General features: G+C 49.9%; 1 protein-coding gene across 1 annotated transcript in view; it reads right to left on the bottom strand.

Moving 5' to 3' along the window:
* Positions 1-16,862, bottom strand: part of LOC310646566 (heparan sulfate glucosamine 3-O-sulfotransferase 4-like) — a gene marked incomplete at its 5' end in the record, with an annotated part of 102,956 nt that overhangs the window by 10,577 nt on the left and 75,517 nt on the right. The window contains 2 exons of the mRNA XM_083373133.1: positions 676-1,419; positions 3,615-4,289. Coding sequence (XP_083229259.1) covers positions 3,653-4,289 — 637 coding nt within the window. The 3' untranslated portion in view covers positions 676-1,419; positions 3,615-3,652. The remainder of the gene's footprint in view (positions 1-675; positions 1,420-3,614; positions 4,290-16,862) is intronic.

The raw sequence follows: 16,862 nt of genomic DNA on the forward strand, positions 1-16,862 counted from the left end.
ATAAAAGAAGGCATGCCAGGATTAAGAAGGTTGCTCAGCTACAACTCTCAGTATCTTCCTCTGTGGGCTATGCGGATTGTCACTGTGGTTCAGCAACAGCTGGAGGCCACACTGCACCTCTCCCCACACACAGCTGGGTTAGTGAGAATCAGCTAGAACTGCTCGGTGTTAATACCTCTTTTTGCCTGGATATAAGCGGCTCTGATGAAAATTAAAATGAGCATTAAGTGTTTTTTGTGCTTTTTCACAGCCACCCTGCATTTACTCTTCTAGAGCCAAAAGCATGTGGTATTTTCTCTGCTTGGTACCCCGTCTCCACCCATGTGAACCCCCCTTTGCCAAAGGCATCTGCTTCCCCCCCACCACCAAGAGCTGATAAACACACAAGAGAGAAGCTGCTGTTGCAAGATTTTATTGAGGGGTGAGTTTAGCTCCGGGTGGAGACTTTGCAATGTCTGCATCCTTCGGGTAGATGGTGGAGACTCAGAGGGAGATGTGGGAGGAGGGGAGAAGGTGGCAGAGAGGCAATTTTGCTTCCAGGCAATGAATCCTTCCATTGTCAATGGCTGAACTATGACGCATCCCGTCTCTGGGAGTAGAAAATTAAGTATAATTTATGCCTTGCTAATTGAAATCAAATACAAAATTCGATCTCTCTGTGCCAGGGAGGCTGACATTTAAACAGGGAAGACAAAAAGAAAGAAAGAAAGAAAGAAAGAAAGAAAGAAAGAAAGAAAGAAAGAAAGAAAGAAAGAAAGAGAAAGAAAGAGAAAGAAAGAAAGAAAGAAAGAAAGAAAGAAAGAAAGAAAGAAAGAAAGAAAGAAAGAAAGAAAGAAAAGAAAGAAAGATGCTTCCTGAGCTAGTGGCTTCCTCAGAAGACAGACGGTCTTCTTGCACAGCAAAAGGCGAGGCAGGCAGAGGAAACGCACCAGCCGTCCAGAAAACAGGAAACTGGCAGCGTTTCGTACAGCGGAATCGCCCCCTCCTCTGTTGGGAAGCGACACACCAACCATTAAACACCCAGGCAGCCTCCCCCACCGGGATGCCACTTTCCAGAAGGGGCTCCCCAAGAACAGGGCGACCTCCTCTGTCTGCTCAGCGGCTTCGACCATAGGAAAAATAAACATCTGAAGACACGGCGCAGGATGCAGGATGTGTGAAATGGCTCTTCTTCCCCAGCTGGGAAGCAGGGACACCCAGCCCCCCCTTCTCTCGGGACAGCAGAGGTGTCTCCAGGGCAAAGCTGGGGCGCTCAGGGCACCCTCCTGGTCTCAGAAAGTGGGAGGAATCCGGGGCCAAAGGAATCCCCTGACCCTTCGGCTGCCTCTCCTCAGTCCGCTGAGCGCTCATCCCCAAGGCTGGGGGGAGGGGCAGTTGGCCCTCGGAGGTCAGGTCAGGCTCTCGTCACTACAGATGGATCTGCAAGGAGGAAGAGAAGAAGCATCACCTCGTTACGGGAGCAGCAGCACCTCTTTCAAAGAACGGCCCCTGAGGAGCCCCTGCTTGGGACAGCCCACTGCCCATCTGGCAGAAGAAGACCTCTCGCAGGGCTCCCGCTAGCCACCCCCTTGGTACCTGTTGCTCATGAGCTTCATGCTGTTTGGTCAGAGGTCCCGCTGGCTGTTTCTCACAAAAGATTGGCTGTTTGCACCATTTTGTCAGGGACGAGAGAGAGAGACGGGCTGTGGCATCCACCATGGTGGGACACGTGATAGAACCTCACTCATCAACCACACCAGCTGATACTTCTCCAATCCTTCAAGGTGTCCAGCTGCCCAGGAGGAGCTTGGCCCGCCCAGACCCTAAGATATCTTTTCTTTTGTTTTTACAAAGTCATCTACCTGACCACTTTAATCTTTGCAAAATAGATTGCATGGCAACATCGTTATTTAATGGAGGAACTCAAAACTTCATCATATGTGAAAGTCAGCTCCAGCACATACTTCATTTTGGTTTGTTAGATTTAAAGTTGCTTTTTCTCCTCAAGAGAAGAGCAAGCTACACTATTATAATCTTAATTTTTTTTTTATAAAATGTTGTCCTGCTGGCATCGTCTTCAGAAAAAATTGTTTAGAATATACATAGGCACTTCAAATGTACACATTGGAAATGTGAACAAAAAGGGACATTTTACCATGTTTGGTAGAAATATAAAATGCTGAAAAATTCTAGATTCAAATACAGATTCAAATTCAAATACAGGATCTTAAAGATTAACCAACAATTCAGATCAGAGGTTTTTCTTGTGGGATAGACAGACAAACAGTTGGAAAAAAAAGCCATGGAATTTTGTTTTGCACCTGATAATTGCAGTGAGTTTATCGTATGCACAAATATGGAAAGATTTGGCCTTATCCTCACTGGAGGCAGAGTTGGTGAAGATGATGGAACTCGCTGAGATGGCTAAATTGACTTCTTTGATAGACTGTATCTATGTTTACTGCTGACTGGCAGTCCCTTACGGACATTTATTGCACAAAACAGAAAAAAAACAAATTTACAGTTTATGGATTTGATGGTTAGATACAGACAGAAGAGTTACGTTGTAACCGTAGAGGGGTAAATGTATAATTGTACTTATAACTGCTGTAAAGAAGATTGGGAGCCACAAGATGCTAGCGTCTTTTTTCTTTTTTTTCTACTTTTCTTTTAGGGGTTTTCCCCCCTTTCTTGCACCTCACTTTTCCCTTTGAATTCTTTCCCTTTCCCTTTTTATTAGTTTAATCTTCCTTTTTAGAATCTGTAATAAACTTTTTTCCCCTTCATGTCCGGTTCTCAGAGGCTACTTGCACAAGTCCCTGAAGTTTCCCTGGCGAGGTTTTTCAGAAGCGGTTTGCCATTGCCTCCTTCCTAGGATGAGAGAAAGTGACTGGCCCACCCAGCTGGGTTTTGCCTAAGGCAGGACTAGAACTCACAACTCCCCGTTTCTGGCCTGCTCCCTTAACCACGAGCCAGACTGGCTCTCAATAAAATGGCCTATATAAAACAGAGAGCTCCTAGGAGGAGCTGCTTCCATTTTATCCCAACATCAAACCCGACGCCCCCCTTCTCTTTGGCCCAGGCTGCAGTGGCCCATTCCCGCCCCTCCCATCGGACAGCAGCCTCAGCCCACATTTCCGCTTGGAGACCCCCATCTGTCAAAGCAGGGGGACAGCTGGAAGGAGAACAAGAAGGTGGCGGGCAATTATGGGGGCTGGATTTTGAATCCAAAGCTTGAGGGATCTTTAGGCAGTCACAACTGTGTGAAAAAGGAAGCATGACTAAAATCTGATCAGATTATGGAAAGCTGGTGGGCTACAGCCATCATCTTGATGTGGTGGGAACGCAAACCCCTCGCTATTTCTCACCTGACGCCTCAGGTGCTCTCAGGTCAGAAGCCTGATCTCACAGGTTCTGGCCATTTTACCTTTGGTGGCAGCGCCAGCCCAGGCACTCTGCACGGAGCCCAGGGCAGCCTTCCTCAACCTGGTGGCCTCGGGTGGGAGGACCAGGCTGGCCGGAGTCCCGACTCAAACGAGGGGAAGGACCGGGCTTGTAAAGGCTCACAAAGGCTGCGGCCCCTCCCCTCCCCCCCAGCCGCAAAGAGGTTTCCTTCCTCGAGGAAAGCCGTTTACCTCCGGAGGAAGAAACCGCTCCGTCTGCCGCGGCCGCATCAGAGCCCTCCCTGTTGCCGCTCCCACTGGAAATCCTGCCCGGTCATTTGGTAAAACATGGCATTAAACGGTTTATAAAACTTGCGCAGCCTCTGGAGGACGTCCCGGTCGATGACGGGGTGGGTCCGGCCCTTGGACTTGCCGAGGCACCGCGGCGCGCCGCTCTCCTCGGGCTTCTTCAGGCAAGGGAAGCCCTTGGTCCGGTTGAAGTGGAAGTACTTCTCGGTCACCACCCGCCGCAGGCCCAGGAAGGCCTGCGCCTTGGCCAGCTCCCCCGCGGGGTCGGAGATGAGCCGCTCGCCGCTGACGAAGAGCATCTGGGCCAGCGGGAAGTCCCGCAGCCAGCTCTCCAGGTGCAGCGCGTAGAGGCCGATGCGGATGGCGCTCCAGGAGGCGTCGATCAGCCCCAGGCTGCGGTTCTTGAAGGCCAGCGCCTCGAAGGCCGGGATCTCGGGCTTCTTGGAGAGCGTCTGCGTGTAGTCGGAGACGGCCCTGGTCACCGGGTCGCGCACCACCACGATCAGCTTGGTGGCCTTGGCCATGGCGTGGATCCGCCCGGGCGCCTCGCCGGTCACGAAGTAGCTGGGCGTTTTCTCCATGGTGAGCTGGCCTTCCAGCGTCCGCGGCATCAGCTCCCTGGCGGGCGAGAGAGCGGGAGAGCCGTCAGGGCCCGGCGGGAGTTAAGTGGCCCGAAACCCCGCCGGTCCCAGCCCGAGCCGCCGCCTGCTCAATTGAGCCTGCTGGCTTCGGAGCCTCGTATCAAAGGGGAGCGTTTAGGATCACGCAAGACCTTTTTGTTCCGACGACAGGCTTTTAAATGTCTGCTAATAAACTTACTATCGGCAGAGATCCCTCGGCGCCTGTCCCGTAATTAAGTGTATTTACTATCTCGCAGGCGAGGAGACGGGCTTTTATCTCCCCTTCCCACACCTCGTCAATAAATAACGGCCGTGGGCTTGGCAGAGGGACTTCCCAGCCGCTTGGGGGGCAGTGACCGGCCCTGAGCCAGAAGCGGGGGGGGGGGGGCTCCTGCCAGACAATGGACCGAGGCTGGGAAAAGGGGGCTCTGTGGGGAGACCGCCAATCGGGGGGGGGCAGAGGAAGGGCTCCTGCGTGGAGGCGCCCCAGCCTTGGCAGAGCCCGCCCGGCCTTACTCGGCTCCTTCCCTGGCAGCCTCCGGCCAGAACGCGGCTCCTCGGCTCCCTGGCTGGCTGGCTGGCTCCAAACGGGACCCCGGCCTGGGGACAGGAAGGAGGGCGGGTGTCCATAAAGGGAGGCTCCGCTCTGCCCAGCTGCAGCGGCAAGAAACCGCCCCCGGCAAGAGGACGGGCGGCCAAGGAGCGTCTGTCTCCTCCGCTTTACCGTTCTGTAGAAGGACGGTGAAGGCCGCCGTTTAGGGGCCTTGTGGAGAGGGGTTCCGTGTCGCGCCCCCACCCCGAAGGGTTTCCTTCTACTCGAAGAAAAAGATGCTGCTGGATCAAGAGAGTCGTTACAAAACAGGGCACCCGGCCCCAGCATCTCCCTCTGCAGACTGCTGCAAATTGCTTTTTTTTTAGGGGGGGGGAGATGCGACGGAGGATCCTTCCCTGATGCCCGTCCCGCATCAAGCTTCAGCCCCCCTAGGACGCCCTGCCTCGCTGGGAGAGCAGGGAGGGGGCCGCTTGCGTGCTGCCTGCGTCTGGGTGGAGCTTAGGAACGCCCCCCGCCCCCCCCCCCGGAGCTCCAGTCTCCCAATTGCTAAGATGGGAAACAACCAACGTCTCCAGTTTGGATTTTCACTTCATGCCAGCAGAGACTGCAACTTGCCAGCAGCAGAAAACGCCTCTTCTCCGTTCCTGGTTTCAGCCAATGCTGCTTTTCCAAGCAAAATCCTTAGAGAGGAAGGGATGTTTTTGTCAGGGCTGTTCCAAGCCAGCTCCAGTTTTGGAGCCTGCCTGCATCTGTATGTCTCCAGCCGCCCCCCACAGTTCAGGCACATCTGGAGGGTTCTCCTGTCCAGGACCTGCATCACCATCTCTGCTTGGGCAGCCTAGTCATTATTCAGATGTGGGGGGGGGGGGAGACAGAAGGAGTCCCAAGGGGGTGTGTGCCAGAAACGGGTGGGGGGTCTGGAGCTGGTGCAAATCTCAGTGTTGCAGTGGGGACCTTCCATGCCTCCTGGTGAGGATATTTTCAAGGGGATGGGCCCATTGAAGGCAGCAGAAGAGCCAAACACCCCTGGCTGAATTTGTCCCACCGAAAGGGCTGGGAAGGAAAGGACATTCCCCCCCCCTTCATTCCTGTTCCACTTTCTACCGATGAAGCATCTGGTAAGCTGCTTTCTGATCTCCAAATCCATATTCAAGACTAAAAGCATTAACGCTGAAAACTGTTTCAATCCCTCCCGAGCACACCCTCCAGTCCCTGCCAGCAAGCAACCAGAACTCTGCAGCTGCCATTTTAGGGGGGGGGCAAGCAGTATGTAGGTTGCCCTCTGGCCTGACTCGGGACACTGGATGCACCATCCGGGCATCAAAGACCGATTGCAGCATACTTCACATCAGAGACAGATAACTCAAAGGGTTTGGATGAAAGCAGCAGATCTGTTGGATGCCACTGGTGGGCACCTGCCTGAGCAACTCTGCAGGAAGGTACACCACTGGATCCAAAGGAGCTCGGCCTCCTTGGGCTGCATGCCATGGCGGGGGCACGGGGGTGGTGGTGTCTGGCACATGAGAAGCTGCTCGTTCTTTCCTTGGCCTGCCTGGCGTATCCCCTCGTCCTCCAGATCAGGCAGCTCCTGGCTGTGGAAAACAATTGTTTACCAGCCACACAACTGGCATTGAGAGCAGCCCTAACAGTGCAGAGGAGGGGAACCAGGAACAGCTGCCGAGGCTGGGTGGTAGCCAGAGGCTGAAGATACCCAGAATCAGAACATCTGGGAATTCCTCAGGCAGGTTGCAAAAAAGGAACAACAGGTGTGGCAAAGGGAGAGAAGCAGAGGAGGTAGGCAATCCCTCCCCGCCATTTCTTCCATTTGGTAAGCTTGAGGCCAATTGTCTCTCCCTTGCAAGCCCCCCTCCCCATTTTTGGAAAGAGAGAGGAGGGAGGGAGGCCTGGTGGGGGATGGCAGGGAGGCTGCTGCTAGGAACTGAGGTAAGGTGGTCAAACCCCTTCCCCAAAGCTGCCACCTGAACAAGAGCAAGGGGAGGGCTGCCAGGGGGGCTCTGCGGTTTCCAGAGCTACGGCAGAAGGAGCCGACAGCGAGATGGGGGCAAGTGGTTCTCAGGGAGCCTGGCTGGCTCTGGCCTCCGTCAGCTCCTCTTCCAGGCCAGTCCTGGAGAAGGTGGGCTTACAGGAGGCGGTGCTGGTGTTTCTGAAGGACTTTTCTTGCTGGACCTGGCTTCTGCCATTCTTGGTGGCACCAAGATGGAGCTCCACAATGAGGATGTCCTCAACGAACAGCATGCCATCTTGGCATCAGGGCAAAATGTATGAATGAGCCCCCAATCAAGACTTTGAAACTGTGGCTTCCCAAGGACTCTCTTTGAAAAAGAGATGGTTTCTGTGGCAGATTTAGTCCAACATTTCCCGAGAATGTGCAGGAAAATAATCCTCGGGAATGGCTGCCCAGCTTCTCCAATCTTCCAAAGTGGGAAAAGCAAGAAGGCCTGTTCCACTGTGGTACAGATCTTACCTTTAGGATGTTTTCTCTACATTCAAGCAAAATCTAAATAATTGCAACTTGTACTAATGGTTTCTGGTTCTTTCCATGACTTCCCTTTATCAACCTGAGCTGTCACTCTCACCTCAGTCTTCTTTCCTCCAGACTGAAGTCCCTGAAGTCCCTCATCTCTGTCCTCTGAGGGTAAAATCTCAACATCCTGCATCATCTTCATTGCCCTCCTCTTGGCTTGTTCTAACCTGTCATATTCTTTTGGAAACAGATGTCCAGAACTATACACAGCATTCCAGATCTTAATTCACCTGGATTAAAGAATTATCTTCTAATGCAGCAAGACCTGCCTTAGCCCCTCTCATTCACATCCAACTTGTGCTCCTCAGACGCAGGGCCCTAATTTTTTCTTCTACATGTTATACTTTTCACCAGAGGACACTTTTTGTCCTCTGAGCTCAGTCTTCCAACCTGTCACAGTAAGTTGCAATCTCATTGCCATCTTGAGCATTGGGAAGTCATCCACTAACAGCCCATCAAACCACATGCAGGGGATTAATATTAGATTGCCAAGGCCGATCCCTGCTGAGTGATTAACACCCTCCGAGTGCAGCCGGTCCACATGCAGTTGTGGACCCATCTTATTGTAGTGCCACCCAAACTAAACTTCAAGACCTTCTCAACAAGATCGCCATAGCGAGCCTTGCCAAACATCTGGCTGAAATCCAGGCAGGTTCTCTCCGTGGCTTTCCCTTGGCCTACTAGAAGAGTTAGCTTGTCAAAGGAAGAGACGCTTACAGGATGCCTTGTTATCCACTCTTCCCTGGCATGTTAGCATGCCAGTCAATACCCATCAGGATCCTCTTTTCCCCCCCTTTCTTACAGAGACCATGTTTGCTCTTCTCCAATTTCTGGCACCTTCCCAATTTTTCAGGACTCCTCAAGGATGATCGAGGAGGGCACGACAGCTCTCCCACCAATTTTAGTCTCAGCTCCTCTGAGAGCCGTTTATAATGCATACTTACCAGGAAGCAAGTCCCAAGGAAACTGATTCATGGAGAAGCTTGGCTAGGATCCCTCCATTTGAGCTGGGCTCACCACACCCACAGGAAAGGCTGACCCTTTCATCACTGCCAAACCTTCGGGCCTCTTGATTCTCCACATGGGTTTTAACTTTCCCTTTACTAGAGCAGCGGTGAGTTTTCAAAACAAATCCATGTAGGTTTAAACTGTCTTGAGTATGTGTAGTTTAATGAAAAGAAGGACTAGGGGTGACACGATAGCAGTGTTCCAGTATTGGAGGGGCTGCCACCCAGAAGAGGGGGAGGGGATCAATCTCTTCTCCAAAGCACTGAAGGCAGAACAAGAAGCAAAGAAGGGAAACTAATCAAGGAGAGAAGCAACCTAGAACTAAGGAGAACTTTCCTAATTGCGAAAACAATCAGCGGAGTGACTTGCCTCCAGATGTGGTAGGTGCTCCAACACTGAAAGTTTTCAAGAAGAGACTGGACAGCCATTTGTCCAGAATGGTATAGGGCAGGGGTAGGCAAGCTCGGCTCTTTTGTGACTCATGGACTTCAACTCCCAGAATTCCTGAGTCAGCTATGCTGACTCAGGAATTCTGGGAGTTGAAGTCCATGAGTCACAAAAGAGCCGAGCTTGCCTACCCGTTATAGGGTCTCCTGCTTGATCAGTGGGTTAGACTAGAAGACCTCAAAGGTACCTTCCAACTCTGTTATTTTGTCTTCAATTTTTTATTGTTCACATGTTAGCAAGAATGAAATAATAGGTATTTTATGCACAAACTGCAGATATTGGGCAAGTGCACCAGGACTGGATGGTCAGTATCCTCAGGAGATTCACAAAGATGACCCCTCTCTGGACATACTTTGTGTCCTTGAACAGCCTTTGGTGCTCCAGGCTGCAACCGATCGTCCACAAGAACACTTTTATCCCATACCCCGTTTTCCCCAAGCCTGACATCTCTACAGAAATTGCATAATGGCGGATTTCTGCTGTCATCATCCCTGCCCTCACAAAATCAAAAATAATACAAGGACCAGGTTGCTGACACTTATACAAAACCTGACTGCACTTCTCTTCAGAAAGACAGCAAGGCTTTTGCTTGGGTCACTTCAACCCAGCACAAATGAACATCTCCTAGCCATTCTGAAGCACGGTAAGGGCTACACATGTGAACGCTTCACGGTAGAAAAGACACACATCCGATGCCTCTCCCGCACACTGGCTGGCTTCCAACACAGCTCCAAACCACAATGCTGGGTTCACTCAATACGGGAAGCCAAAGCCCAGGACTCTTCCAGTATATTTGTACAACAGACAAACACTAAATTTTTCTTTTAATTTCTTAAGTCTTCCACAGTACAGCCACCTCTTATTTTTGCACGATAGTGTAGCTATACCCAAGGGCAGAAGAAGACGTGCCCACTCCTGCAGGCCAGGCCATTAAAGAACTAGAAGCCTCGTGTCATCAAATGGCTGCAGCTTTTGAGAAGAAGCACAATATGAATCGATCTCACAGCATTGGTGGCTGGTCTCTTTACACAACACAGCTGCCTCCTTTGCCAACCTGGAGTTCTCCCTCAAAATATGAAGATGTATGCCAAAAACACTTCCCTCCCTACATTCAGCACATATGTTTCAAGGTGTTCTGAAACTAACATCAGCAGCAAATTGGTAGAATCCAAAATAGAAGAGGGAGGATGAGAAGGTCCAAGTTGCTACAGCAACTGCCAGATGGATCCGGAAAATATACTGAGAAAAAAATCTATGGGAACTAGGGTGCCTCTTTCAGTTCCACATACTGCCTATCACGAACCTGCTTTTTTTGCTTCAACACAATGCATGTCCAAAGAGAGCCTATCAAAGGCAACAGGCTGCTTCTAACACCTCCAGGGCAGATGGGAAGTTCCCACATCCAATTCCTTTATTTAAAATCCAGAGGAGGAGAAAACTGGAAAGTCTTAGCACTGAATGTTGGAGATGTTCTCTAGATAAAATTAACTTAGCCTTTGGAAGGAGATCCTGTGGTCAATAACCAGGTGTACTACTACTACTACTACTACTACTACTACTACTACTCACACAGGGTGTGATTGGATGGCATGACAACTGAGAGGGTGAACTGAAGGAACACCCACGAAGATCCTGGCCTTCGGCCCTTCTATGCTTTCATTAATGACTTAGTAGAGGAGCTGGAGGGACCGTCAATCAAATGTGAGATACAATTAAGAGAAAGGGTTGGAGACAGAAATAAAATTCTTGGTAGATTAGAGAAATGGGCTGAGATTTAATAGACAGTTAGGACATTTTTCACTTAAGAAACAAAGGGAAATTTCTTGGATACTGGATGAAAGAGAACAAGACGCTTCAATTATACGAGAAGGAGATTTTGGACTAGCAGGGAATACAAGCTGAGAATGGATCAGCAGCTTGATGTGGCTGCAAGAAGCGCAAATATATTGTTTGGAAGTATTTCCAAATCGTGGGAAGTTATATCACATCTAAGTTTAAAACTGGAGCATCACAAACAATCCTAGTTTGTCGAATCACTTGTGAATATTTTAGAACAACGAAGCCAGTCTAGAACTCTGGGCAGCAGCCTCCATTCTAAGGAAAAGATACACACACCCGCACCCACACCCACACTGAAAAATGAGCCACAAGTGGGCCCTGTTTAGCCATGTGGGGCCCGGGGGTGGGGGTGGCTTGGTGCTGCTGTGGGCAGAGGACAATCCAGTTGTTCCCCTGGCTCCTTCCCTTTCCTGAGGGAGCAGAATAAGGAAGAGGAGTCCGTGGTCAGTGGCAACAGCTGTGGTGTCAAACCCAGATGTGGCTTTCACACACACACTTGGTAGAGGAGCTGAGGTGGTGCCTTCAGTCCTTCTTGTCACCTGGAGAGGAAGGGAAGCTAAGTGATGGTGGGGGGCAGGTGGTTCCACTCGCCAGATGAGCTGAAGGCCCTGTCTGCTCCCGGCCCGTCGGTCAAGCAAGAGGAAGGGATGCCAAGGATTGCCTCGGTTGCCATCTTCTGATCCTGAGCTCTCAACGTCTTCCTGGAGGCCTGGGTTCCCTCCCTCCCCAATGCACACACCCCTCCATTTCTTGCCTGCTGGGTTGAAGCCCCCCACACTGGGTCACAAGGGCAGCTCAGCCATGTCTGGCCTGGCAGCCCCCCCCCCAAACCACTTTCCTTCTGGCTGGCTTCAGTTTCTAGAGCAGCTGCTCCTCCTCCTTGCCCTCCCCCTTTCCAACTCAGGCTGCCTCCCAGCTCCCACTGATTATGCATGCAGAAGCGGTAATTCCCAGAATCACCCAGGAGCTTCCCATTATTGGAGGCCCTGCTGGGCCCTTGTGGGTTGGCCAGCTGCATAATGGCTCTGCCTCATTACTGCTCTGTTTGTGTGTGTGTGTGTGTGTGTGTCTCTAGAGGCTTCACTGCAACTGAGGGGCATTCAAAGGGAGATCCTGCTGGCTGGTAATTCAGGGGATGCGCAGGACCAATGGCCACTGCAACAGTGGACGGGTGGCAGACAGCTCCTGCCCCTGTCCAGGCTCCTGTGGGAATGGGCCTGCTCCAGACGAACAGCCGTGCCCACCAGGGTGACAGCTCAGGCGCTGATGTAGACAGAGTGCTATCGAGATAAGTTTGTACATTTAATCAGATTTTTCACTGTTTTCAGCAAGATGTGGACTCCATCCCTGTCCACGGCATTTGGTTCGCCTCAGCCGAGACAAAGAATAATCAAGATTTATGACACTCATTCCGACTCTGGATCCCACTCAGTTGTCTGGAACAGCTCGGCTTTCCTCTCGGCCTTGGACTGGCTTCGCTCTCCTGTGCTTGAGAGACTGAAAGTCCGTCCTGCAAACTGCCAGAGGCATCTTTCTTCCGCTAATGGCACCACCAGGCTTCCCTCTCACTCTGCCAGCACAAGCAGGCACCTGTGCCCAGCAGTGGCCGGTCTCTGCTGCACTTGCCCGCCAACAATGCTGTGCCCGGGAGGCTGACGGGATGACACCATCCCACTGGCAAGCAGAATCTCTCGGAGACAGATCCTGCCAACCAGCCTCCCGGATTTTTTTCCGAGCAGGCAAGCGCGACTGAAATCCATCTGCTGCCAAGCAAATGTCACTCTGCCATCCTTCCCCGCTGAGATGCTGGAGGAGAGCAGATCTCACCACATGCCAAGGAGCGAATACATCTCCCACATAAACAATGGTTCATTAGCTGGAGGAGGCAATCAAAGGCATGTTTGGTGTTCAGAGGAGCTTTGTGTTTGCAAACAGTGGCTTATCTCACGGGCCTTGACGCACTTCTGGTGGGCGAGAAGAAGGCGAGCCTTGGCAAGAGACCGGAGTCAACCAGAAAGCCGAGCAGGCCAGCCCTGAATTTCAGCGGAGAAGAGCTTCCTATCACTGGGCTGCAGCCCAAGGCGATTTGGGCCGTCTGAGGAATTCCCCCCCACCAATTGTGGCCTGAGAGAGCAGAGGCCGCAGGGAGCAGCCCCTCCTTCCTCCGGCCGGCTCAGACAGCATCTTAAGAGAGAAACGGGTGGGAAGGGAGGGGCGGGGGGGGGGAGGACTTCCATTTATGCCTTAGTCAGAAAGAAAAAAGCAAATACAGACCCTTTGAAGCAGAGAAAAAGCAGTCTGGGAAAGGATTAGGAGGCGGATTATGATGAGTTGTTGATTGTAACGACACAACACAAACCCTAGTCCTCCCGCTTGCTTCCCAACAGTGGACACAAGCATGTCAATACATGCGTGGTGGAATGGCACATATTTATTCTATGCCTCCAGCTATACCCATGGCCAAAATTCTCATTATACCTTTTTCCTTTTCGCAGTTTTTTAGACACAAAGGTGTCTCCTGCCACTCCACTGCAGGCATCCATGCACTGGGTCTCCCCGAGTCAGGGGTGAGGACTTGCTTTTTCTTCCCTTTGCTGAATAAAGCCTGCCCTGCACGTAGGCCAGAAACAAAAGAGTAACGCCAAGGAGTCAAGTCCAAGAGAAGTCACCCTCCTTCCTCTCTCTCTTGCATGGGCCAAAGTGCACCTATCTAATTTAATTTAATTTAATTTATTGAGATTTCTATACCGCCCTTCTCCCAAAGGGACTCAGGGTGGTTCTGGGCACCATATTTCAGGAAGGACCTGTAGAAGCAGGTGCAGAAGAAAGCAAGATGGGGAAGGAGAAAGACTCTGGGGACCATTGGAGGCACTGCAGAGTTTAAGCCTGGCCTAGTTTAAGACTCGACACCTTCTCCAGGTCACTGCAGAAGGGGGAAGAGCCAACAGCCTTTCCCAGAGGTTTGCAATGGACAGAGTTAATTCCGGTTTGTCACCACAATAACTGTTCTTTCCCCATCGTTCTCTTCTTGTCCACATGCTCTCAACTGGAACCCCATGCCTAACCCCCCCCTCCCCGACCCCTAGGATTGACTGAGTAAAATTGAGAAAGATCTTAAGGTCCTCAAGCAGGCGATTTCCCAACTGGCCACTCAAAGAAGCAGCCTCTGGAAAATAACCAGGTCTCCATCGCAGTGTCTGAGATTCACCCGTATGGGAAATGACGACTAGCCTATGAGGTGGAGGAAGGTCCGACTATTTCTCAGGCGATTCTCCAAACGCAGCAACCCTTTGTGAGTATATCCAGACTGATAACAGTGAAGGCGGAAACACCTGAACTTGTTTGGTAGGTACGGGGCATCAAGATCATGAGAAGTGATAGTATTGTCTTATTTGCACTAGTGAGGTCACACTTGGAATACTGCGTCCAGGTCTGGTCCACATGATACAAAAAAAGGTGCTAGGAAGAGTACAGAGAAGAACAACAGAGATGATTGGGGGCCTGGAGGCTGTATGATGAATGGTTAAGGGAAGCAGGTATGTTTAGCTTAACAAGGAGAAGACTTGGGGGCGATGCGATAGCTGTCCTCCAATACTTGAAGGGTTGTCAGCAGGTTGATTTATTCTCCAAAGCACCAGAGGGCAAGACAAGAAGCAGCAAAGCTCATCAGAGGAAGATCCAACCTGGATCTAAGGAGATATGTCCTGACAGTGAGGACAATTAAGTCAATGGAATATCTTGCACCCCGAACTTGTGAGTGCCCCATCGGTGGAGGTATAAAGAACAATTTGTCAGGAATGGAATAAGGACTCCTGACCTGGGCAGAGGGTTGGACTAGAACAGGGGTGTCAAACTGCTGGCAAATCCTTGAGCCAGATGCATCATGCTGAAACCGCCCCCACCTCATTGCCGGCAATGGGGAAAACGTCACGTGACATTGCGAGTTTGACACCCCTGAACTAGAAGATCTCCTTTCCAGCCTTATGATTCTATGATTGGACACTGAAAAGAAAGTCCACTAGTGGCTAAGATTACTTAGAAACCGGGGCCTTCCTTAGAAGGAAAACTAAGGCCAGGAGGTCCACCCCTTTGCAAGAACTCTGTTTAGCCTATCTGGAAAAAGGCTGCAGAGCAGACACCAGAGACAGCGCGCCCTTCCAGGCAGGGGACTGGAGAAAATGTCTTGATTCATGTGGAAAGTAGGGATAGTTGGGGAGAAAGTCTCCTTATGCTATGAAAAATAAGAGAGAGACAGAATCCCTATGGCAGGCGTGGAGTTCCTTGGTTGTGCCAGAGTCACAGCTACAAGGAATGAGAGGGCTGGCCAAGGCTTGGAAAGAGGTGGACAAGCTTGGGAGGCTGAAGGGAGGCTCCAAGCAAAGCGCTGTCAGGACGAGGCAGGCCTGCATCAAACCCGGAAGGAAATGGGTTCTGCTAATTGTGTAAAAAGAAGCCACACCTACAGATAGGTAGGAATAGAAGAGAGCATCAAACCAGGCCAATTCAGGTGCAAAAGAAATTCCAAAAATTAGAAATCTGATTCTGCAAAGACCTAAAAGAATTTTCATTTAGCGCCAATAAAAAGTTCCTATGGATGGGCTTGCGTGAAGCCTCTTGTACCTTGGCTCTGAAGGGATCCGAGAGCTTGCCGGCTGTTAGATGGTAGAAACTGAGGTCAAATTCCTGAAGTCTATGGTGATAAGGAAAATCTGTGGGAAAGATGGAAAGCAAATATATTGAACAAATGCAGACCATCAGGTGCAACTGGAAATGTCTAATCAAGGGGGTAGCTTTGGCCTCCAAACAGATGAGAGCCACGAAGGGTGAGAGAAGCGGTGATTTCCCTTTGGAGAAATGGATCCGCTTCTGTCCACAGAATCCTGGCAATTTAACAGTTACTCATACAAGGATGAGGAAACCAGCTCTCTTGAAAACCATGGCATCTCACCAGCCTGCCTCAAGGTTGCATGAATACTGACATATTAAGCTGCTGAAGTATTTACTGCAGTTTAGGCAAATACCGGCAGACACATCACAATTCAAATACTGCACCTAGCAAAGGGTGCCAGCTGCCCTGAAAAGTGGCAAATACAGTCCAGAGAGCCGGAGTCTAAATGCATTCCAGGAGTCACAGAACGCCCAGTCAGGCAGTCGGCCACTCCAAGAGTCACCAGCTAGAATGCTGAACTAAGACTCAAAGCAAAGCAGCTACTTCAATCTGTCTGCAGCCAGCTGGCTGCAATTACTCATGGTTTGCCCTTTGCCCAGCGAGGAGCCTCATTGAGAAGCATGGTCCTTGTTGCCCTGTCTGTGTCTAGACCGGCGGCGGGGGGGGGGGGGGGGAAATGGCGTTCCTTGTCATCTGCTTCGGCCAAACAGGAAATGTTTGTGGCCAATCAGCCTCAAATGAATCCTGGCTTAATGAATCCTAACAATCCTGAAGCTGACAATCCACAGGACAAAAAGGGCAAGCATAAAAACTAAGGCAGAATATCAGCAAGTAGCCAGAATCTGCAAATTAGAATAAGAATCAAATAGGAAACTGAATCGAATCGAATCGAATTTAGAGTAGAGTAGAGTAGAGTAGAGTAGAGTAGAGTAGAGTAGAGTAGAATAGAATAGAATAGAATAGAATAGAATAGAATAGAATAGAATAGAATAGAATAGAATAGAATAGAATAAGAACTAGAATAGAATAATAGAATAGAATAGAATAGAATAGAATAGAATAGAATAGAATAGAATAGAATAGAATAGAATAGAATAGAATAGAATAGAATAGAATAGAATAGAATATATGGAATGGAATGGAATGGAATGGAATAGAATAGAATAGAATAGAATAGAATAGAATAGAATAGAATAGAATAGAATAGAATAGAATAGAATAGAATAGAATAGAATAGAATAAGAACTAGAATAGAACTAGAACTAGAATAGAATAATAGAATGGAATGGAATGGAATGGAATGGAATGGAATAGAATAGAATAGAATAGAATAGAATAGAATAGAATAGAATAGAATAGAATAGAATAGAATAGAATAGAATAGAATAGAATAGAATAGAATAGAATAGAATAGAATAGAATAGAATAGAATAGAATAGAATAGAATAGAATAGAAAATATGGAATGGAATGGAATGGAATGGAATGGAATGGAATGGAATGGAATGGAA

The sequence above is a fragment of the Vipera ursinii genome (assembly GCF_947247035.1).
Source record: "Vipera ursinii genome assembly, chromosome: 13".
Lineage (NCBI taxonomy): Eukaryota > Metazoa > Chordata > Lepidosauria > Squamata > Viperidae > Vipera > Vipera ursinii.